Here is a 25,933-nt window from a genome sequence, read left to right as displayed (position 1 = left end):
AAGGTCAGAAGCCAGATAATAAGGGGTTAAGAGAGTGAGTGGAAAGTGGAGGCACCTATTGTATATTGCAGATGGCCTTTTCAAGAAGTTTAACTACAAATAGAAGAGATATAGAAAGATAAGTAGCAGGGATCGAATGAGTTTTTTTCAAGATAGGTAAGGCATGAGCTTTTTGTAGGCAGCAGGAAATGAACCTGTAGGGAGGGAGAGATTGAAAATAAGCAAGAGTGGAGGTCTGTCATAGTGGTACAGGTGCCTATTTGTTGGAAGCGAGGGGAGGGGAGGGGATGGGATTACTTGAATAAGTAAAGGAGTTAGCCTTGGTAAGGAGTAGATCATTTCATCATGTGAGACAAGGGTGAAGGAGGAGAGACAGAAGGCATTTGAGTGATGGGAGATGAAGAAGAAGGGAGGAGGGGAAATTTCATAACATGGTTCCCCTTCTTACCTATCCAGTTTTGTTATACCCTATATCTCTCCATGTCCTCTACAATCCAATGACACTGGCCGGTCTCCTTGGTATACCTGAACAAGTCTCCTGACTCTGGACATTTTCCCTGGCTGATTCAGGCACAAAATGCTTTTCTTTATCTCTGACTTCCCTAGCTTCCCTGCCCAGCTAAAATCACACCTTCTACAGGAAGACTTTCCTTAATTCTAGTGTCTTCGCTCTACTGATAACTGTAATTTATAGCTTGTTTGTACAGTTATTTGCATGGTGTCTCTCATTAGATTATAATCTCCTCAAGGGCTGGGACTGTCTTTTACCTTTCTTTACAACCTCAGTGCTTAGCACGTTGGCTGGCACACAGTAGGCACTTAATTTCTTTTTCTTACAATAGAGAGGAGTAACTTGGTGAAAGAAGGCACTAGTAGCTGGAAAGTTCTAGGAATAACAGCTTCTAGAAAAGAATACTCACGCCAAGTCAAAAGTCTGAGTATGAAGCATCCTTCTTGCCTATTCATGAAGTGCGCTTCTCCCCTCCCTCTTCACAGGGAGGACAGGAGACAGATTTCTACACATGACCAATGAATGAATTTCTTTTACTTTGTATATTTATTAAAAGATGGCTTTTTGGGGAGTGGGGGGAGGCAGGTTAGTTTTAGGAGAGATACCGTTTAGTGAGAATGATGCAAAAAATGAAAAAAAAAAAGCAATGAAATATTTAAAAGCTACACAGTATAGCAGAAAGAAGTTTGTAAGGGAATACAGACAAGAAGCAGTTTTATTACCATCATTATAATTTAATATATACTCTCTGAGATTCATGAGTTTTGCTTGGATAGAGATGTGTTCGTTAGCAGTAATGCCTTGTTACTTCTCTTCTTCCAAACTGTTTTTCATCTTCCCTTCTCTGCTAAAAACACTTGCCACTGTAAATTCATTTTTTTTTCTCCTTTGCTAATTATTTCTGCTGTGCAGGCCGTAAGTGCTATCATTTATTCTCCTCTGTTTTTTTTTATGTCTTTCATGTCTCTGGAATTCTTGTTTCATATTCTTTTGCTATAAGACAGGATTTTGTGTTTTATCAGGTATTATTTCAATTTGTCTTATGTTAATTTGGAGCTATTTTTTTTTTTTACATTTTAGCACTCATTCTTCCTTACAATTTTGGTGTTACCTCTTGATTTATTTGCTTGTGATCAAAGTGTTTAATTAAATTACCTTCTCTTGAAATCTTTGATGGGTTTAACATTCCCTTGTCACTTGCTTTCTAATTTAAGGGGAATGAGAGGGAGTGTAGATTAAGATAAAGTTTCCTTCAAATTAGTTTAGATGTACAGAAAAAAGGAGGTATAAAAATACCACTGGCTCCCTTTGAAGTAGCAAAGAATGGGAATGTGAAGAAGTATACATAAATTGGGAAATGGCTAAACTAAGTATATAAATATGATGGAATACTATTGTACTCTAAGAATTAATAAAGGGGATGGTTTCAGAGAAAGCTGGAAAGACTTGTTTTCAGAAGTGAAAGAACTGATGGAAAATAAAGCGAACAGAACCAGGAAAACAATTTATAAAATGACGACAATACAGTAATGATAAGCAACTGTGAAAGAATTAGGAACTCTGCTCTTCATAATGATTTAGCATGGTGCCAGAGGACAATGATGAAACACGCTGTAAAGGACTCGGGAAGAATGAAATACATTTGTTTTGCTTAATTATACAAATTTGTAAACTGAGTTTTGTTTTTCTTTCACTCTCAATTGGGAAAGAGGGTGAAGTTGTTAGAGTGGGAGGGAAAGATTTTTTTCTGATTAAAAAATGTTTAAAAAAAAATCCTCAAGCACAAGCAGATAAATCAACCAAGAAGATATAAAACAAAAGAGAAGATAGTCACAAGGACATCTAAACAGCTGCAATCCTCTCAGACTAAAGATTTTTAAAAATTTTTTTAAATAAACAAAGAGCCATCTTTTCTCTACCCCACTCTTCCCCAAAAGAATCACACTGAGGCCCCCAACTATTACTTAATAATTGTTCTCTCTAAGTCATTTACCTCTTCCTTTAAGTATTTAGACACTGTCTCTCTTAAGCCTCTCTTTGAAATATACCCTCCTTAATTATAATATGCCTTGCTTAAAACTAATCTTTTGCTTAATCTACACTCTTATAACTCGATTTCCTTTTTCATTTTCCCCTCTTGTATCTCTCTTGAGTGAAATGTATTTCTGCACCAAAATGAAGGTTTTCTGTGTGCCTGTGTGTGTGTGGCATGTGCGCTCTCACATTCACCACTCCTTTTATCAGTTAAGAAGAGAGTAAGATTCAAGTGTCAGACACATCTTCCCCTCTCCATCCCTTCTTCCCTATCTGTGTAAAATTCCATTTGTACACCTCAATTGTATGTGAGATAATTTTCTCGTCCTCCATCTCCTTTTTCTACCTAATATATTCCTCTGCCCCTCCCTTTCCCCTTTTCAAAGATCATCAAAACTTAACAGAACCACTCCAAGGTCCTCTGTCTAATTATAATCCCTCTATGGCCCCTGATTAGGATACAATTTTGAGAAGACACACATATCATTTCCCCATATTCAAATTAAGCAGTTTATATTTGTTTAGGCCCTCTTAAGATTGCTTGCTAACGTTTACCTTTTTGTCTCTTTTGACTCTTGTCTTCGTATTCAAAAAACAGCTCTAGTTTTTTAATTAGGAATGCCTGGAAGTCTGATTCAATCTACATTTTTTCCCTTGTAGGATGATATTCAGTTTTTAACTTATTATTGATAAACAATATATTTTGTCTTCTAGAATATCATATTCCATTCCTTTATTGCAGTTGCTGGTAAATCACACGTGATGCTAACTATGGTTCCTTGGTACTTGAATTCTTCCCTTTTTGGGTGGTTTGTGACATTTTTTCTTTTTTACCTAGAAACACTGGATTTTAGAGACAGTATTCCAGGGAGGTTTCATTTTGGGGTTTCTTTCAGGACATGATAGGTGGATTCTTTCTGTTTTTACTTTGCCCTCTATTTCTAAGTGATCTGGGCAATTTAAGAAAAATGTTTTAAAATGTCTAGACTTCCTTTATGGCATTTGGGTAGTCGAATGACTCTTAAATGATTCTTAATCTGTTTTCCAGGTCAGTTACTTTTTCCAGATACTCTAAATTTTGTTCTCATTATCCCCCACAGAAATGGTTAGTAAGGGAGATGAGGACCATACACTCAAAGAGGCCTGGGGGATTTCATGCATGAAAATTCTACTTGTCTTACACTAGGAGAGGGAGAGTAGGAATCCCTGCAGCAACTAGCACCTGGAGGAATGGAAGAACACGGACACGGAGATTTTCTTGCAAATGTAGGAATAAAAGTCAGGAGAGGATATAGATAAATAATGAGGCAATGTCCTCTCTGACACCAGCGACAATTGGCACTGTTCTGGAAGTGAAGCGCTATGGAAAAGGGGAATCGATGGGGTACCTACAAGGTAGTAGCAGGAGGCACCTAGAAGGGGAAGCCTAGAATTGATACCTTGGAAGCTTTACATAAAGAATATAGTGAAAAGAGAGAGCAGATAATTATAGGGTTCATGACTCAGAATGAGGGACTAGGGTAAACAGAAAAGGAAGACAGATAATGATGGGAGTGAAAGAAATTCAATTTGGAAAGGGGTAAAAAAAAAAAAAGTAATGAACTGGACTAGATGAAGGGAAAAGAAGGAAACTACTTGATTAATAGAGAGAATAAAAGAGAGGGAAGAAATATATACCAAGATAAAATCAGGAGGGAATTAATAAACAAAATCCCAAATAGAAAGAAAAGGGTAACAAATGAGAGGGATTATTGGTGAGGAGAAGAGAAGCAGTAAAAATAGGGTCACTTTTAAAAAGACAAAAGTAAAGTAACTGAAGGAATATGACACTGTGTTTACAGGAGAAGGAAAAACAACTTTAACTCAGAAAAAGTTAAGAGATACATGGAGGAAAATATAAATCTAATTCTTATAACTTTAAATATAAATGGATTAAATAATCCAATAAAATGTGACATACTGCTTAAAAAAACAAAGTCCTATAATCTATAGTTTATAAGAAATACATTTAAAAAATAAAGATCTTCACAAATTAAAACTGAAGGAATAGGAAAAAATGTTTGTATGCATCAAGTGAATCCGAAAATATAGGAGCTGCCATCACGCTATGAGACAGAAAAAAAAAGCCATTTAAGGGATAAAAAGGGAGAAACAAGGAAACTACATTATACCAACAGGACATAGACAACAAACCACTATCGGTAATAAACATACACTTCAAATACCCTGGCATCTAATTTCATAAAGGAAACATTATCTGACCTTCAAGAAGACACAAACAGAAAGAAAACAGTAACAGGATACTTCAATATCCCTCTGTCAATAGTAGATAAGTCTAACAGAACAATTAACAAAAGGGAAACTACAGAACTGAGCAAATTTCTAGAGTTACTAGATACTAGAGTTAAAAGATTTATGGTGTTTTCTAAATGGGACAGTATTTAAAAGATTTATGGTGTCTTTTAAATGGGACAGTACACACACACACACACACACACACACACACACATAGCACATATTTCTATGTACCACATAGAACTTTTCCAAAAATTACATTAGAACAGAGATATTGCAAACAAAGATATAAAAGCAGAAAACATAGTTAATACATCCTTTACAGACCTTAATGATATAAGAATAGAAATTGGTTCAGAGACAACAAAAAGATACAGACCCAAATGTTGACTTAACAATGAAGTCTTAAAAAATGAGGGGGTCGAAGGACAAATCATAGAAACAATAACTATGAAAAAGAAAATGGTAATGATGGAACAACATACAAAAATTGCTAGGATGAAGTTAAAAGTAATCTTCAGGGGAAAAAAATCACATCCTTACAATCATAAATTAACAAAACAGAAAAGGAGAGAGGATTAATAAACTGAATGTGCATTTTTAAAAGCTGGAAAATAAACAAACCTAAAATAAAGAAAAATACGAGTTATTAAAATTGGAATAGAAACAGAAAAATTGGGGAAAAATCCATAAAATAACAAATAAAATTAAAAGCTGGTTCTTTGAAAAGATGAATAAAATTAACTCCCTTAGTAAATCTGACTAAAACAGCAGAAAATCAAATCAACAGAATAACAAATGAGCAAGGTGAAATCAAAGCAAAATTAGAATAATCAGAACACATTATGCATAGTTATATGCTAATAAAGCCGAGGACACAAAACAAATCGAGAAATTATTTCAAAAATGTAAAGTACTTAAACTATTAGAAGACCAAATAAAGATTAAATACCCTAATCTCAAAAAAAGAAATAGATCTAACTGTAAAGGAACTACGAAGGGGGAAGAAAAAACAACAGCAACAACTTCTGGTCCTGATCCTTTCATAGAATTCTTTCGAACTTTGAAAGAACAGACAGTACCCATACCTCAAAAATTATTCTCAAATATTAAGAAAGAAAACACCCTACCAGAGTCCTATTGTAAGACAAATATAGTCCTAATACCTAAACCAAGATAAGATAAAACATGGAAAGAAAACTACAGGTCAATTTAACAAACACTGACTGAATTTAAAAAAAAAATTTTTAAAAAGATCATACCAATTCATCAAAAAAAAATTCATTATAATCAAGAGGAATTTATATGAGGGATGCAAGGATGTTGCAACATTAGGAAAACAACATAATTAATCATATTAAAAAACCAAAACACCTAAAACCGCATGATCATCTCAATAGATGCAGAAAAAGTCTCAAAGTACAAAACTCTTTTATGCTAAAAATTTTTAAAAAGTAAAGGCATGATGTTGTTCAATCATGTCCAACTCTTCATGACCCATGGACCACAGCATGCCAAGACCTTCTATCCTCTACTATCTCTCAAAGTCTGCCCAAGTTCATGTTCATCCTTTCCATGACACTCCTCCATCTCATCCTCTGCCATCCCATTTTCCTTTTGCCTCCAATCTTTCCCAACACCAGGGTCTTTTCCAAGGAGTCTCATCTTCTCATTGTGTGACCAAAGTATTTAAGCTTTGGCCACACACTGCTACTAGAAAAAACCATACCTCTGACTATACAGACCTTTATCAACAAGGTGATGTCTCTGCTTTTTAATATGCTATCCAGATTTACCATAGCTTTACTTCCAAGGGGCAAGCATCTTTTAATTTCATGGCTGTGTTCACCATCGGCTGTGATCTTTGAGCCCAAGAATATAAAGTCTAATACTGCTTTCATTTCTTCTCCTTCTGTTTGCCAGAAAGTAAGGGAATAAGCTGCCAAGGTCTTCATCTTTTTTTTTTTTTAATGCTAAACTTCAAACCAGTTTTAACACATTCCTCTTTCACTCTCATCAAGAGGCATCTTAATTCCTCTTCATTTTCTGCCTTTTTAAAATATCATAAAGAACATCTATCTAAAATCAAAAGCAAGAATCATATGCAATGGAGATATACTAGAATGTTTCCCAATAAATGCAAGAGTGAAGCAAGGATGTCTATTCCTGCTCCTATTATTTTATACAGTTCTGGAAATGCTAGTAATAGCCGTAAGACAAGATAAGGGAACCAAAGGCATATAGGCAAAGAGGAGAGAAAACCATCCCTGTCTGCTGATATGATGGTTTACTTGGAAAACCCCAGGGAATCAGCAAAGATACTAATTGAGACAACAGGTTCAGCAAAGTTGCAGGTTACAAAATAAATCCTCAAAATTCAACAGCAGTTCTATATAATAAACAACACAAAAAGTAATAATAGAAGTAGAAATTCCATTCCAAATAACTACAAAATGAATAAACATCTCTGAAGCAGCCTCCCAACAGACATGAAAGACTTACATCGATTCCATCACAAAGTACTCCTTAAAGAAATAAAGAACCAACTAAATAGCTAGAGGAATACTCAGTGCTCGTGACTAGGCCATGATATAATAAGAAATATGATATAATAAAATAAAAAATGTAACAATATAATAAAAATGACAATACTATCAAAACTAATTCATAATTTTAATGCTTTATCTATGAAATTATCAAGGAGATACTTTACTGAGTTTGATAAAATAATAAGACTCATTTGTAAAAACAAAAGATCTAGGATATCAAGAAAAATGATAAAAAAAAGGAGGGACAAAGGGAAAACAGTACTTCCAGACTTAAAACTATAACATAAAACAGCAATTATCAAAATCATCTGGTATTAGTTAAAGCAGGGATGTCCATGGTGCCTGCAGTGCGATTTATGTGGCCCACCTACAAGCATAGAAATTTACACAAATGCCTTAGTAAATGAAGGCAAGCTACTGCAGAGCTCGCACTAAAATGGCCAATCAAAATATATTGTCTATTGTTTCAATAAAAACATACGGTTGGACAGCCCTGAGTTAAAGAATAGAGAGACAGATCAATGGAATGGACTAGTCAAGGGACAGTCAGAAATGAACTCAATAACCCAGTGTTTGATAAAGTAGGTCTGGGCCCTTTTGAACTAAAAACTTCATTACTGGGCTTATACCCCAAGGAAGTCATCAATAAGAACAAAGTCCCCATATCCTCCAAAATATTTATAGAAGCATATTTTGTGATAGCTAAGAATTAGAAAAGTAGATTCTCATCACCTGGGAATGGCTAAACAAACTGTGGTACATGAATATAATGGAACACTACTGTGCACTATAATGAAGACAGAGAAGCATGTAAAGATCTACATGAACTGATGCAGAGCCAAGAAAACAATATATAAAGTAACAACAAAAATGGAAATGGAAATAACATCCCCAAATCAAAAGTAAATGTAATAAAATTATAAGCAGGACTCAGAATGAAGAAATATGGGAAAACACTTTCAATCCACCCTTTCATGGAGGTGAGAGATTCACAAGTGTTACACATTGCACATTTTTGGACATTTCCATTGTATCAATAAGTTTTGTTGACTTTCCCCCCCCCCTCTCCAAAAAATTCTATTTGTCATATAGGATAGCTCTCTCTGGGAGGGAGAAGAAAAGGGATATATTGGAAAATATGGTGAAATAAAAAACAGAAAATGTTAATAAAAACTTATTTTAAAAAAAAAGGGAGAGGGAAACAGTTCAAGTGTCATCTTCTACATGAAGCTTTTCCTGATCCCTCCAGCTTCCAGTGCCTTCTCCACCAAAAAATTACTTTGTACTATATTTTGTACATATTTAAATATGTATGTGTCATCTTATCTGATAGAATTTAAGATCTTTAAGGGCAAGAACTACATCAGATAACAGTGTCTCATTTATAGTAGGCACTACAGATAGGGAAAAAACAGTCTTATCTGTATACAAATATTCATAATAGCATCATTTGTAAAAACTGAAACTAGAAACCGCCCATATATCTAACAATTCAAGAATGGCTAAACAAATTGGAAAATATTATAGAATATTACTACACCATAGGAAATGACATAGAAATAAGTCAAAGAAATATGTGATGCTATAGGATAGGAAGCAGAGCTGAGGAAACAGAATTTGAACATTAACACTGGTACTACCTATGTACAGAACATCCCTTCTATATTGCTTCCCCCAATTTGTATACATAAGTTAGGTCCCCCAGAAAGCAGCTATCCTGGGTTCAAGGTACCCTCTTGATTTATACTCCTAGAACTGTAATTCACAAGCTTCCACCAATATGTTTATATTTAACAGCCTGTCGATATATTAAGTCAGAGTAAAGCCATTTAACAAAATACAATATCATGAATAGTGGTAACAACCCATAACCTCCATAAACTTGTGAATTTTCAACAAACACAATTCATCAGCAAAAGAGTGAACAAACATTGGGTACAAATACAGGGAACTCACATGGCCAAGGCCATTCATACCTCCATGACTTTAGGGCCCTAAAGTCCTTTTCCTTCTTAAGTCATCTTCGTGCTGTACCCCACGCCCCACTCCCCACCCACCTTGGCCATGCACAGCATCTGCGTTGGGCAGGTTGCTCAGCTAGGCTCCCTGGCCCTCATCTACTCTGCTACTCAAATTCTGACTACGAAGTCTCTTGACTTGACAACTCAACTTAGCAACTAGACCCTATCTATCAGTCTGCTCTCTCTAGGGTTCATTGTCTCTCATTGTGTGGGCTGCTTTACTACAAGATGCCACTGCCAATATTAGACAACAGGAAAGAGGAGAGAGCTATGGAGGAAAGAAAATTTGTACTCCAGCAGAGGCACAAGGTGAAAGGCAGAATGACTTTTTCCCCCAAGAGCTAAGTTCTTCTGAAATGCCAGGCAACTCCATAACCAGAAATTACTAACTTCTAGATAGTCTAGCTTGCTATTTAAATGTCAATGGAGTATGGCTAATAGTCCAGCCAGTTAAAGCTAGCCACTTTATTGTTTTGTGGAGTTTCTTTACATCTCCTCAAAAAACAAAGAAATGTAAGCCATTCTTTATACTTCTTTTATAAGCTACGAATAGGCCACAATTTCAGACCTCTCAAAATCTGCAAATAGGTCACTTGGAGTGTGAGCCACTCAAAGTGTCATGTTTTTCATAGCCTGTACATGCAACAACTCACTGTCACTTTTACCTAGAAGATTCAGTTGATCAGGGAGCTACCATCAACCTCTCACACGTAGATTAACAAGATCCAGAAAATCATAGAAAAGAAAAAAGTATTCAGAAAGAAAGCAAAAAAGCTTGCTGACATTATCTAATTAAGGTTAATATGGATTTTTTAAAAAGTCACCCAAACAAAGGAAATGTCTAGTTTCATTTATATCTTTCTTCTTATTTATATATATATGGCTCTGTTTTTATTAATTAATAATAAAAATAACTGACATTAATATGGTGCTTTAAAGTTTACAAAGCACTTTAAAAAACATTTATCAATTCACGTGACAGGCAATATGGCAGTGTTTTCTTCAAATCTCTCCAAACCAAAGACCCCAGAAAAAGAAATCATATACCAAAATATAAAGTGACTAAAGCAGAATCCACAATATATTAAGGCAACGACAAACCCATACAAGGGGTTAAAAAACCCCTGAGAAATAACAAAGAACTACAATATTTGGAATTCCCATAAGGCCTCCCAAATCTCAAACCCATGCTGAGTACCAGGCCTATGCAGCATAAATAATCTTATAAATTTATGCTTAATATTCTGGTTGTAAGAGTTCTTAACCTGGTATCCCACAGCAGTGACTAAGGCTTCCCTTCCCTTCCCTCACTCCACAAGAGTCAAGAGTCACTAATTCTGTTTATTCATGCAAAGGAAATGGGAAACATTTAGAAAGAAAGAAACTTCCGTGTTAAGGAAAAGGGGACTGGAGAACCAATTAAACAAATCAAATCAACAAGCATTTATTGAGTCCTTACTTTGTGCCAGGCACAGTGCTAAGCAAAAACAATCCCTGACCTCAAGGAGCTCACAATCTAATGGAGAGAGAACAGGTAAACAATTATGCACAAAAAATAAGGGGTACCAGGAAAGTTTTTGGGTAAGGAAGTTACTAGTAGCTAAAAGGATAAGGAAAAGCTTCATGTAGAAGACAGTCAGTGAATTGAACCTTGAAAGAAACTAAACATTCTAAGAGGAAGAGGGGAGACGGAGTACATGGCGGTAGTCCTTTGTCCCACCCCCACCCCCAGAAACTATTCTGGGACAGGACTTTGTCATAGAGCACTCACACCCCTTCATAAATGCTTGCTGACTTGATCTGATTTGGTTGGTTAATTGGGTTTCCAGTCCCCTTTTTGTTGACATGGAAATGACTTCCTTTCTAATTGGTTCTAAATATTTTCCTTATACATTTGTCAAGAAGCCAGCAATGCCCAGCCCCAACTAACATCTATATTATAACTATACATATTCAATATATGGTAAAATCTGGAGGAAAAAATAGAGGCAACTCTTATTCAAAATAACTCTAATGTATATAAAATATCTGATTTAGAGGGATATTATTTAGCCATGGTTGAGGGTTGGGAGGCAGGGCACAAATTTAATGAAAATCATACTCAAATACTCAAATGTACCTGTGATCTCTTCAATCCACTGAATTCCCTCCAACAATTCAAACTGCAAATGATGCTACCTAAAATAATTTATATGTTCAGTGTTGTATCAAACTACCAAGCTAAGACTTGAGAGCCAGAAAAACAATTTTTTGGAAAAATGAAAGGTCTAAAATCTCAAGTGAAATGAAAGTAGGGAGGATCACAAGCACTACCAGATTTCAAAGTATACTACTAAACGGTATCATCAAAACTACTTGGAACCATTAAAAAAATAAATTTAGATTAGTAGAACAGAGAGAAAAGTTAGAATAAAAAATAACTGAATTTAATAGTGCAGTTTTTATAAACCTGGGAATACAAATTGCTTAGCGAAGGATTTCTCATTTAAGAAAAACTACTTGAAAACTGGAAATAGTTTGGCAAAAATTAGGTATAGGTCAATATCATATAACATTTACTACAATAAGGTCAAAACAGATTACCACATGAAATTAAAGGTTATATCATCAAGGGAATTAGAAGAAAAATAAATTAGTATCCTTCCTACATATCAAAAGGAGTAGAATTCTTAACCAAGAGGGAGAAAAGAGTACAAAAGATAAAACAGATGGTTATCATTATATGAAATTGAAAAGTTATGGCATAAATAAAATCAATGTAGCTAGGATAAGAATGGAACATATTGATTATGAAAAAAATTGTATCAAATATCTCAGATAAGAGTCTGAGATCTAAGATATACAGGGAATTTATACATATAAAAATGAGAGCCATTCCCCTCAAAGCAGTAATAATTTAAAATGAAATCTTAGATATTTTAATATTTTTATATGTACATATATGTATGCATGTATACATACACATTTTCCTAAACTCCAGTTGCCAACTAATTATTAAAATGCTACAGGGCCTGGTAATTCCTTTATGACTCAAAAACAAGTCCCTCGATTAAATTATAAAGGTAGCAAAAGACAGTAGCAAAGCAATGATGGACTACACCTAAATTGGGCCTTAAAAAAAAGTGGAATCAGTTAGAAACTAGAAGAAACCTAGCTTTAGCAGAGAAGAGAAGACATGGATCTGAGAGAAGCTGCCTTGAGAATTAGTCCCATAACTAAGAGTGAGGGTCCTAAGTAACCAAATGAATAACAAGATGTGTCAAATTGCTATGCCAAATAACAGATACTGAAAGAACTGCTGAAGAAATAGCTACTGAAAATATTTTGCATATCTTCATCATGATCAAGATATTACAGCCATAATGAAAAAAAAATCATACTTAAAAGATTTTAATTGTTTAAAAATTTATTGTTAAAATCAGTCTTTAAAGGTGATATAGTTATCCTTTCTAAGAAAAATCCACTTATCAATGAATTAAATGCCTCTTCTGGGGCATCACACTTAATCCAGAAAAAGGTAGACACTACATTATTTATTCTTTATTTAGTGCCTCCAGAGGCAGAAGCAGCACAGTAGATGGAGAGCTGGCTTTGAATAATAATAGTAAATAAATAATGATAGCTAGCATTTATATAAAGGAGTCAATTTAAGATTAGAAAAGCACTTCACAAATACTATCATGTTATCTTCACAACCCTTAGAGGTAAGTGCCATGTACTGTGCCACCTAGAAGCCAGAAAGACCTAGGCTTAAATCACGCCTCTGCCATATACTGGGTATGTGAGCCTCTCAGTGCCCCAGGCAAACTATGACTACAAGTCACAGAGAAGTTAGAGACCTGCACTGGTACAAGAAGTTCCTCATTCGAAGCTACCTACACCAAAGAAATCACAAGTTCAGTCCCTATATAAAATCCATATTACTTAACCAAATGAGTTTGTGATAATGGTTTAAAAAAACAAAAATAAAAAAATCTTTAAGTCTGGTACTATTATCTACATGAACCATATTTAACATCCATTCATCCTAATTTAATGTCTTCTAATAATGTGTTAGTATTCTTTATGAAAAACACCCTTTCCATCTCCCCAACAGCCAGAGGGATGGTAAAGGAAGATAAGTTTAGAGGTAGGACTATCAAGGGCCCATCTCAGGAAGTTAAGTTCCAGTTTCAGGATGTGAACCTCTATTATTTGGTTCCAAGTATAGCTCTATTTCCAATGCAACATGTTACCCCTAAAAAATTTCAAAGTTTTAACTATAGGTGCTTTAACATTCTTTCACCTGACCTTTTGCTAAATGTTGTTTTTCTTTTAAAAATTTAATTAAGTTCTAATTCAAAAAAGGGGCATATCAGAGAGAAGCAATGTACCAAATCAACCTCCCTGCCTAAGCCACAAAAAAATTACCACTATCAAATGAAAGGATTTCCCCCAAGACAGAGCTCCTTTTCTACTACCATTGCTTCAAGGCTGAAAAAGAATTTCTTAATTTCCCATAATCTAGCATGATAATACTTACCATCTTTGGAGAATATGGTACATGTTTCTCTCTGGGAAGAGAATTTAAGGCGTAAGACTTAAATAATTGGGTTCTCTTGGAATGATTAACTTGCAAAGATCAGACCACTAAAAACTGTGAAAATATTCTTCGTAGTTAATCAATGTTATCAATTAAAAAATACCCTAAAGTAACTCGGCTTCTAACCAAGCCTAAGGCATTCTGCATCCATACACATGGGGAAGGAGATATGACTCCTGAATGATGGAAAGGATGACATGAGACTGCATACCTGTGTAAAGAATAAAAGTAGTGCCAGAGCTTCTTCATCAAGGAAAAACACACATAAATCCAGAAACACTTTGGGAGACTGGTGGAGAGAAAAGCTGCCGACATGGAGGAGAAATCAGCTTGTTCAACGTGTCCTTAATTTCTAGCTTGTCGCCCTATAGAATAAAATGGACTTCTAACTTGCATGGGACTAGGCCTTCTATCTTGGTTTGAGATGAGAGATTTAATTTTGATTGCAGCCAAGGAACTCATTTACTGATGTTTTTTCTGGTATATTACAATCTGTATGACTTATCTGATTTCTGTTTGCTTGGATAAATGGATTTGCTCACTGTTCATTTATGCAACGGACTTTTCCGTAAGCATTTTGTGGAAAGAAGCTAAACTGGTACACAGAAGCTATCCCTTTAGCTGCAACCACAGCTGTCTCTTATATTTTTATACCTATGTTCATTAAGCTTGAGTGAAATAGAGAATCTAACGAAAAGTACAAATAAAGCAAGAGAGAGAATCATCTCCAAACGTTTTAGAGTAGGAAGGGAGCTCAGAACATCCATCCAGTCCAAGGGTGTGGAACCTGCAGCCTCAAGACCACATGTTGCCCTCTAGGTCCTCAGGTGCAACCCTTTGACTGAATCCAAACTTCACATTACAAATCCCCTTAATAAAAGGATTTGTTCTATAAAACTTTGGACTCAGTCAAAAGGTTGCTACCCGAGGACCTAGAAGGCCACATGTGGCCTCAAGGTTGCAGGTTCCTCACCCCTAAAACTTCCTCATATTTATAGATGATTAAACTGAAGACTAAAAAGGTGAAAGAACTTGATTAAAGACACAAGCTAATTAGTGGACCCTGTTGGACCATAAACTTTTTTGTCTTAGTTTTGAATTTGGCAGATACCAAAGACATGTTAGATGAACATATGTCATGCATTAGAACTCACTTTTCACAACTCTCACTCTTTCCACAACACTTAATACTGCTTATTATAAACCCATTCAGAAGATTAATTCAATTCAGCTGTAATCTATTTCACAACCAACAGATATAATAGGATCATAGTCCAAGGCATTTCAGTTTAGAATAGTATTGGTTTTACCCTGATGGTATGTGATCTAATTTCCCAGTTCCTTCTGTTCCCCTCCCCCACCCCAACAAGGGTTTGGTTAGCTTTTTCTGAAAAGTCACTTCATTTTTTCTGGTCTATTACAATCTGTATAACTTATCTGATTTCTGTTTGCTTGGATAAATGGATTTACTTACTGTTCATTTATGCAATGGACTTTTCTGCAAGCATTTTGTGGAAAGAAGCTAAACTGGTACACAGAAGCTTCCCTCTCCTTTAGCTGCAACCATGGCTGTCTTTGGGGACTTGGGGTGTGGAGGGGTAATCTCTGGATATACCTAAGGGCATAAAACGGCCCATCTACTTTGAGGCAGGGCCATTCAGACTTGGCAAATGTCCCAAGGTTATGTGAGACCCTGCCCTGCTAAGGCCAAGATTTAAACTCTGGGACTTTGTGCCTCTGAAGTCTAGCTATCTTCTGTGCTAATGCACTATGCCACCTAGCTGACACCCTGAATTTGTATAAAATTATATTTCAGGGGTGTGATATTCTATAAGTGCCATGACATGGGTCATCCTGATTCAAGCTAGTCCTATTATTAACTGCTGAATGACCTAGATAGCTGTGCCTCATTCTGTGTCCACATCAAGCCTAAACTAAGACAGTGCTTAACACAGCTCTTGGTCCATAATAGTCCCTAAATAAATACAAAGTAATTTCGAGGGCAGTGAAAGACGAGTAACTAGGTGAGGAGGGGGAAAGGGTGAACAAGAAAGGTCTCCTAAGTAGCAGCGGCTGGGTTGTACCTTTAAGGAAGGAGATGAGGAAGGAAAGCCACAGAAATGGTTATGCATAAGGAATAGCTATCAGGCCAGTTAGGCTGGGACACAGAGTATATAAACAGGATAATATAAAATAAAATTTAAAAGACAGGTGGAAGGCGGATTGCGGAGGGCTTAAATGTGAGGCAAAGATCTTTACTTTATTATAGAAGCAAATGAAGTGACTGAAGATTTCTGAGTAGGGGGACTACATAGTGACACAATCAGCTATGTTTTGGAAATATCGATTTGGCAGCTCGTGGACTGGAGAAGGAAAAGACTGGAGTTGGGGAGACCACTTATAGATTACGATAATAGTCCAGGCAGAGAGGTGATGAAGATCCAAACCAAGGTGGAGAGAAGGGCATAAATGCAAGAGACAGTGTGGATGCAGGATCTTGACAAAATTTGGCAACTGATTAAATAAGGAAGTGGAGGGAAAGCAAAGAGTCAAGGATGACTCCAAGGTTGCTAACCTGGTTAAAAGCATGGTTGTGCCATGGGAAAATCTGGAGGAGTGCTATGTTTAGGGGGAAAACAATGAATTCCATTTTGGATATATTGAGTCTAAGATACCTACAGGACATCCAGAGGGAGATGTTCAACAGTAAGTTGGCAATAATACAAGGCTAGCATTCAGGAAAGGCATTAGGGCTGAATATGCAGCTTTATTTTTCACCTACACAAAGATGATAGATCAGAGTTAATTAGATCATCAAGGAGTATAGAGTAGAATGAGAACAGAGCAGAGCATTAAAGAACACCTACATTTAAGGAGTGGAAGACAGATGTGAACACTGGTTAATTTGCAGATAATTCCTTAATACAATTAGAACTGAAAACATCAAAATTAACCTAAGAGAATTTCATTCTAACTTTCCAGGCCCATTTTCCGGATGAAGTGTAGATCAACAGTCAAATGGTTAAAAGGCTAGCAGAAAGAACAGAAATAGAAGCAAAGGCCTTCTGCTGTAGAATCAGGCTGTACCCGTTTAATTACCTAAACACTATATAGAAAAAGAAAACAATCAAGGTTCAGGAGGGTTGCTTTCACATTAAGTTTCAAACAAAAGCTTCAAAATACAGAAGGTAATAATTTTCATTCCCAAGAGCTTTTTAAATCAACAGGAGAAATCACATCATGGAAAAACTGAGATAATTATATAAATACATTTAGACTTTATTGCTTCAAAGTCCTCTTTTCCTATGGATTAAGAAAACCCAATCATGGCAAATTTAGGTTATCTTTTCATAAAATTATTCTTTTTAACTATAATTGGAATGATTTTGGACTCTGGAAGGTAAAATCCAGAAAGTTCTATGACCTTTACAAAACTAACAAGTTCTTAAAAATCGTGACGTTAACATTATCCCATATATCCTTCTTGGAATTACAAAAATAGTTATTAGGATTTTTTTTGTCTTGTTTTAATTATCATAATGGGGGGAGGGGAGTAGATGATGAGGGTGGAGGCAAAAGACAAATTGCCAAGTATGGAACTGGAACCCAACTGATGGTCATTTACCCCCACAGGCAATATAAAACACCCACAGAGGATTTAGGGGTTTCAGACAAAATGAAAAATTACTTCTATTTCTGGCACGAGAAATTAACTGAATGCTTGGAAATTAATGTAAAGGAAGAAAATGTGCTAAACCGCTAGTGATGGGTGAAATTCACCAGGATGCTGCTGCGTTCATCACAGCTCTTCTTTGCTGCACTGCAGAGACGCCATCTTCATCTAAATCTTCACTCAATGCAGCCCTTTCATCTGCGTCTTAAAAACAAGGTGGAAGAGGAAATCCTCTCCAAATACCGCCCGAGGGTCAACCTGGAGTCCCTGGCACACCCTGAGCTAAGGGCTGATCTTTACCCCTCAAGCCTCTCCTTTGATATACCAGGAGTAAACAGCCCATTTACAGGCAGCCTCCCCTGGCCATTCCTCTTGCTGCTTTTACACACCCTACTTCTTTCTCCTTGTATTTAATCTTAAGGACACAGGCTGTTCTAGAACGACCAAACCATCCAGAAGGCCACAGATAGCAGCAGCAGGAGGAGGAGGAGGCACGGAAGAAGTCACTCCAGAGGTGCTCCGAGTCTCCCCAGCCATGTCCCCAAAGCGGACACGCAGAAAAGCAGGAACTGCGAGGCAGGAAAGCCGCAGCTCTGCCCGCAGCATTCCAGACAAATGGAGAAGCCCGGGGAGGGAAGGGCGGCTGGGTTTCAGCTTTTGTTTCAGGCAACGTTTTCCCGGAGCCGAGGGAAGGGAAAACAGCAACATGTCGGGGCTCTGGAAAGGTGTGGCGAAGGGGAAGGGGGTGGAGGGGGGTGGGGTGGGGTGAATTCTCCATCAGTTTGCATAAGAGATGGGGGAGAAAAATTGGAAAATTGGCAATTGCTCCCCGAGGGTTGGTTGGGTATTGGCAACAGATACCTACTATTCCCTCTCCCCTCCACCCCCCTCCCCTCCACCTCCCCGCACTGGTGAATTTGGAAAGATGGTGGTGGAAATTCCAGAAGGTAAAAGGGAGAAACCTCTAAATAAATCACAGAGTCGCGTCCTAGTCTTTGCTTCGTGGATTTTACTGACACTGCCCTTCCCCAGGACACGAGGGAGACGAGCAATGGTCTGGAAAAGGCAGGGTTGATGCCCAGTGCATCCTCAGTTTTCTAAATCCGTTTCCTGTCCGAGTTATTGTCCCCTTCCCCGGGCAATCGTGTCGGAGCTCGGGGTCGCCTTCTGGCTTTTTCTATGCACAGACCTCGCCTGGCCGCCCATGAAGGAGTTGGGCTGGGTTGCAGCCCTGCCTAGTCTGACACAGTCTAACTTAAAAAGAGGCCGTCATTTTTGGGGTCAGGTGGGAGGAGGAGAGGAAGGAAAAACATCGGCTAGGGAGGGTAGGAAGCCCGTGGTCTGGATGGGGAAGAGGGAAGACACCTGCCCACTGCGGGTGGTTATGGCAAACTCCCCCCGCCCCTAAACTGCAGGCGCTGGACTGAGTAGAGACAAAGACTGAGCAAAAGACGGTTTCCAGGAAGCGAGAAATCCTGCTCCGTGCTCCCTTCCTGCACCTCCCTGGGCCCCTAGGCCCGTGCACCTACCTCCAGGGCTCCAACGGTCCAAGAGAGCAGCAGCAGCGGCACTAAAGGAGGCAGCATCCCGACCCTGCGGTAGGAGATGGACTCGGGCTGCTCGGGGGTTCCTCGCGGCCACTGCAGCTACAGCTGCGCTATTCCTCTTCCTCTCCCTCCTCCTCCTCTTCCTCCACTGCCGCGATCGCCGCCGCCGCCGCCTCCGCTTCCTCGTAGCCTCCCTCCCTGCCTTGTCTGGCTTACTGCTGCTGAGCAGAAGCAGCTGCTCCAGCCGGGATCTGGGAGAGAAGTCACCTGATTCCGGCGATCCAGAACAGCGTGGATGCTGAGGGGACGGCGAGAGACCCCTAGCGGAGGCGCGGGGTAATGGCGCCGGCCTTAGCGAGAGCTTCTCTCACATCAGATAGGAGTCCTCTCCGACTCAGCCTTCGCTCCCCGAACGGTCAGTAGCACACCTGAGCCCCACAGGTGGATGCAGAAAGAAGAGTGGCTGCTCAGTATTCCAGAAGAGGGATTGAAGGATTAGAAAGGGGTTTAGATGAAGTCTTATCCACCCTCCCTCCCTTCCAATGAAAACCAGAGGTTCAGTGTGGAAGACTTTGTGTATCACACTGTCATAAAGACCGTGCTGGTCATTTGTTTTGCAATAAAGAGCATGGAAACAAGCAAAACGTGACAGAAGGGGCATCATTTCCTGTGAAATACAATCTTCCTCTTTGCACTTGTAAGGGAGCTGGTCTTCCAGCCTAATCACAAGAAAGTAGAAGGATAAGGAGGTGTTAAACTAAGTGTAAAAATTGATCCAGGAGATGATCCCTTTATGAGGTGCAAGTGAGTTCCCTGAACAATCAAAAAGGAAGTAGTATAGTCTGAAGAATGGCATACTGGGCCTTGGGGTGCCTTCAAACGTTATTTCAATGTCCTGGACTAATCAAGAGAGAAACTTTGAAGATGAACCAAGCTGGAGGTCACCGCAAAGATGGTAGAAGAGGAAAAAACTATACAGCCTAGCTCTGCAACACAACCATTCCAATAAAGACAGAGGAAAAGCACCAGATGGAATAGAGATTTCCTGACTTCAAGGAGAAATCACAACGGGTAAACGACCCATTTTTCAAGCCTAGGGTTCAACATACAGACAAGTAACCAGGTTGGATTGTAGATTAGTTGACAGCTCTCTGTCTCTCTCTCTGTCTCTGTCTCTCTCTCTCTCTCTCTGTCTCTCTCTCTCTCTCTCTCACACACACACACACACACACACACACAGAGTCTCAAATTCAGGACTGAGCCTGTGGCTCTGTAGCTCTGAACCTGGAGAAATACATGGGATTCAGCCCACAGATGAGTACCATGGAGAGGACCGCAGATCAGAGGTGGGCCTACAATTCTGTTGCTCCAGAACAGGACTTCAGATTTAGTCAGCAGACCAGAGCAGAGGCCAGAAACTGAGTGACAAAGACAGAGACCATCAAAGTTGAGCTGGCAACTCTGTCACTCTAAAGAGCCTCAAAGACTCAAAGTTGCAGAAGAAATTAAGGAAGAGTTAATAAAAGAGTCAAAATTATATTATAAATGGAATCATAGCTCTAAAGGCAAGAATTGGAAAAGAAATGAGAACTGTATAGAAAAACTTTGAAAGGAAAATTCTAAGTACAAAAAGTACAAAACCTAACTCAAGTAACACACTCTTGAAATAAGAATGGACAAAATAGAAGTTAATGACTCAGTGAGGCAATGAGATATTAAAACAAAATCAAAAGTCTGAAAGAAAGGAAGCAAATATAAGATGTCTAAAGTGAAAAATAACTGAACTGGAGAATAGGGTCAATGAAAGGTCATTTAAGAATCACCAGATGCCCTGAAAGCTATGACCAAAAAAGAGCCCAGACATTGTATTTCAAGAAATAATAGAAGAAAGCTGCCCAGATTTCTTTAAACCAGAGGGCAAAGTGAAAGTAGAAAGAATGCTCCAGTAGCCTCCAGAAAGCAACACCAAAATGAATACTACTAGGAACATAAGAGCCAAAATTCAGAACTTCCAGGTTAATTAAAAGTACTAAAAGTAGTGAGAAAGATAGAATTCAAATACCAAAGAACCACATTCAAGGCCACATTGGATTTAAAAGCTGAAACTATAAAGGAGCAGAGAGATAAAGGAAAAAGTGTAAGAGGAATACCCAATTAACTATGAGTGCAAATGATATGAACTACCCTATAAAACAGAAGCAAATAGTAAAATGTACTTGTAACATAAAATTTACACAGAGTTAAAATAAGGGCCTAGAACAAAATCTATTCTGTTTCAGCTGAATCACAACAAAAAAATAGCAGATCTCAGAAAACGCACTGATAAACAGAAACTTGCAGTTGCTTAAAGGCACCAAAGAGAATAAATTAATATCAATATTTAATATATGTATATATGAATCACGTGTTATTACACTTAAATATTAAAGGAAAAGCTAAGTAATTTAAGAGAAATAGATAGTTAAAGTATCATAGTTGGGGACTTCAATGTATCCCTTTCAGATTTAGACAAATTTAACAATTAAACGAGAAAGAAATTAAGGACCCAAACAGAATTTTAGAAAGGTTAGATATGATAGATCTCTGGCTGTTACTGAATGACAATAGAAAGGAGTAAACATTTCTCAATTGTGTATGGCATCTGTAAAAAAAAAATTTACTTGTGTATTAAGGCATAAAATGTTACCAAAAATTCAGAAAAGGAAAAATATTAAACATATTCTTTGTTGACCACCATACAATAAAAATTATATTCAGTAATGGGACTTTGAAGAAAGAGCAAAAAATTAATTGAAGACTAAACAACAATACTAAAGAATTGGTAGAATCATAGAAACTATAGATAATTTCATCAAAGAAAATGAAAACAATGAGAAAGCATACCAAAATTGTTGAGATAGAGCCTAATACCAGTATCCTATTAGTTCAGAGTAGATGTTGGGATAAAAATGAGATAATATGTTCAATTCCATATTTTCTTGTTTGTTTATATTTCTGTTAGATGGATAAAAAAACTGAAGGAATATTAAAATCTCCTTCTACTGTTGTATTACTGTCTATGTCTTCTAATTCACTTAATTTTTCTTTTATGAATTTAGATGCCAAAGCATTTGGAGCATGTAAGTTTAACATTGATATTGGTTTGTTATCTGTGCTTTCTTTTGACATGATTTAGCGTCAAGATACTATTAGGAAACGCCCTGTTTTCCAGAGCTAAGGCCCAGCAAGCAAGCTGTGCCCTGAGCTTGGCAAACACAATCCTTTGGGCTCACCCTCTGGATGAACACTGCTACAACTAAATCACTGAAATGATTGTCCCTGAACTTGGGCAATCCCCAACAGGCCCAGACGTGAAGCCCTGCTATGAACGGACTTTTTGTCACTAGACAACCTCGCCTCATCATTTCTGTTGTGTCTCACTACTGTTGCTATGCTACACTGACTCTGTCTAGCCACAAGTATATAAGTTGTCACATCCCCCCACTAGGGGTGGGGCCCTGGCACATGTGTCTAATCTGCCTCCTTCCTACTTATTACCTCAGTAACCTCCGATAAATCACATAACTACTCTGAGCCTCAATTCCCCGATATGTAAAATGAGGCAGTTGTATTAGATGATCACTTAGGTGCTTTCTAGCTAGGTTTACCAAAATGAAAGCTTTAAAAAGCAGTTATAACAAATACATTAGTAAGATGCAACTGATTTCCATGATAAAGATGCTAGTGCATACCAACTAGTGGGCAACCCTCATTCCATCATTTCATTATGCACGTAGCTTGTTTATGCATATTTCTTTCCTTTTTTTCTTCCCCATTAGATTATGAGCTCCTTGAGAGCAGGAACTGTTTTTTACCTCTTTTTGTATCCGCAGAATTTAGCACAATGCCTAGCACATACCCAGTGCTTAATAAATGTTTATTGACTAACTAAATGAGGGAGATAGAAGTTCTATTCAAGTTTGTGAGGTTACCTTAACTTCAGTCTTAGTGTCCTCCCCTCTCCTTTAATGTCAATGTCATATATCCATTTAGAATGAATTGAGGAACACGATGTAAGGTATTGATCTAAAACTAATTTCTGCTAGAGTGCTTGCCAGTTTTCCCAGTAGTTTTTTTCTCTTTTTAAAAAAATTTTAAACTTAAATGGTAAAACTTACATACACAATAAGAAAAGAAAAAGAAACATATTATAAACTTAAATAGTGAAACAAATATAAAATAAGAAAAGAGAAAAAAAGCATTGTCATGTGCACAGCAGAATGTAAGAAAGGATTCAAAATATTTAACAATAAATTTCCATTTCAAGAAAGCCTATATAACAAATACTATGCGTTGTGATCAGAACTGTCCGTCTTTTCTTTACTTGTAAGTTTTCTTTTGTTCTCTGCTGTACACCTCTTACTTTGTTCTCACCCCCCAGGAAGACTAGAATTAAGTCCAGATATATTTATATATACATACATATACACACATACACAGAGACATATATATATATACATATGTATACATACATAGATATACTTTGATATCTATAATTGTACTCATATGTAGACAAATACATTCATATGCATAGATAAGACCATATTATGTTTATTTATCCTGTTTCTCTGAGGGTAGATAACCTCATTCTAGTAGTTTTTGTCAAATAAAGGATATTTTCCTAGGGAATTTATGTTTTCTACTTTATTAAATACCATATTATTGAGTTCCATTGTTTTTGATTCTCCTGTGTCTAGTTAGTTCCATTGATTTTTCTATTTTTTAACCAATACCACATGGTTTTGATTAGTGCTTCTTTATAATATAGAAGAGGTTCTTCTTTCATCCCATTTCTTTTCATAATTTCCTTTGTTATCCTAAATCTTTTGTTTTGTCAAATGAATTTTATTTTATCATGTTCTATAAACTATTCCATTGAACATTTGATTAGTCTAGCTTTAAAAGCATGTTAACTTTAGAAGTATTGTCATTTTTATTAAATTGGCATGACCCAACTATTAATACTATCCCCGATCAATTTAAGTTATTCTTATTTCTTTATGGAGCATTTTGTAATTTAATACATATATATAAGCCTTTTGTGTATTTTAGTATGTTGATTATAAGATGTTTTATGCATTTTATATTTATTTGGAATGGGATTTCCCTTTCTGTTTCTTCTTCTTGGGTTTTGTTATTATTATCTAGAAACACTATTGATTTTTGAGGGTTTATTTTGTAACTTGCAACTTTATTGAAGCTGTTAATTGTCTCAAATAGTATCTTTTCTTATTCCCTTGGATTTTCCAAGTATATATACTTATAATTATGCCTTTAATTTCTTTCTCTTCTCTTATCGTTGCTAGCATTTCCAGAACTATTTGACATAATAATGGGGAGGGTGGGCATCCTTGCTTTACTCTCATATTTATTGAGAAAGGTTCTAGTGTATATAGCTTTGGGGTTTAGATAGATGGTTTTTAAAATGTTAAAAAAAAAGTTGCTTTATGCCTATATTTTGTAGGGTTTTTAGTATAAAAAAGTGGTGTGTACGGGTGGCGGGGAAGACTAATCTCTCTGGTGTGAGGGCTGCCAAGCAGAGGGGCTAAACCAGGTTGAGGGTAACCAACAGATCTCAAACCTGTCAGTGAATTAGGGAACTGTCTATCCCAAACATGTATGGACTTCCCCGGCAGAATCGGCAGATTGGAACAGTTGTTGCAACTGCCCGTGAAGGTGGCAGAAACAGACACTGTGGAGTACTTAGAGCTTGCTCAGACACCAAGGTCATCCACTGCATCCTGAGCCATCTCCAGTCATCTTGACTTTTGTCTTGTCACTGGACTTTTGTTGACTCTGGAAGACAGAGTGAGGCTAACCACTTTGTGCAACTCTGCCTCACTTAAATCCAATTTATGCTTTAGTCAAAAGACATCACCCATACCATTTTATCATTTTAACCTACATCAAAGTCACGTGGGACAGGCAAATGATGATGTAGCAGGTGCAGATACCCTGGGAGCTGTAGTCAGAACCCTGCATGCAGGCAGCCCAGGCAATAGTGTTGTCTTCTCATTGGACTGAAGCAGCCGTGTGATTCAGAAACCTCTGAGTGTCTGAACAGCCTTTTTACATAACCACACTGTTTACCTCCTGGTGCAAAAAAGGGGCTAGAAAAGTGCCCTAGAAACTGCCTGTTTCATCAAACCTAATCCTGGCCTGCTTACCATGGCAGGCAGAGATCTTACTCTGCAGTTGAAATACAAAAAAAAAAAATGTACAAAAACTTTTGCAAAGATGATTCTACTCACCATTGGTACATGGAACGTATGCACTTACAGACAACACAAAATACAGTACTCTTGAAAGACAAACAGCTCTTGTTGTGAGAGAACTCAGCAGGTATCACATCCAAATAGCAGTCTTGAATGAAACAAAGCTGGCAAATGAAGGCCAGCTTGCCGAAGTCGGAACTGGATACGTGTTTTTCTGGCATGGCTGCAGCGATGGGGAGAACTGCGAAGCTGGCATAGGTTTCACAATCAAAACTAATCTAGTCAACAAGTTTGTATGCCTCCCAAAAGGAGTGAATGACAGGCTCATGATAATGTGATTGTCACTTGCAGGAAAACACCATACCTGGATCAGTGGAATAGATTAGGTACACAAGACACAATAGTTAATAACTATAGTAATCTACCATTTGATAAATTCCAAGACTCTATCTTCTGGGATAAGAACT

The 25,933-nt window shown here is 37.4% G+C and overlaps 1 protein-coding gene across 2 annotated transcripts in view; it reads right to left on the bottom strand.

The window, feature by feature from the left end:
* Window positions 1–19,776, bottom strand: part of LOC118835857 (amyloid beta precursor protein) — a 178,875-nt gene extending 159,099 nt beyond the window's left edge. The window contains exon 1 of one of the 2 annotated variants that reach the window (XM_036743138.1): window positions 19,195–19,776. In XM_036743138.1, coding sequence (XP_036599033.1) covers window positions 19,195–19,251 — 57 coding nt within the window. In that variant the 5' untranslated portion in view covers window positions 19,252–19,776. The remainder of the gene's footprint in view (window positions 1–19,194) is intronic. The other variant, XM_036743137.1, reaches the window with a different exon arrangement.
* Between the last annotated feature and the right edge of the window lie 6,157 nt (window positions 19,777–25,933).

The sequence above is a fragment of the Trichosurus vulpecula genome, chromosome 2 (assembly GCF_011100635.1).
Source record: "Trichosurus vulpecula isolate mTriVul1 chromosome 2, mTriVul1.pri, whole genome shotgun sequence".
Classification (NCBI taxonomy): domain Eukaryota; kingdom Metazoa; phylum Chordata; class Mammalia; order Diprotodontia; family Phalangeridae; genus Trichosurus; species Trichosurus vulpecula.
This window is presented reverse-complemented; position numbering and strand designations above follow the sequence as displayed.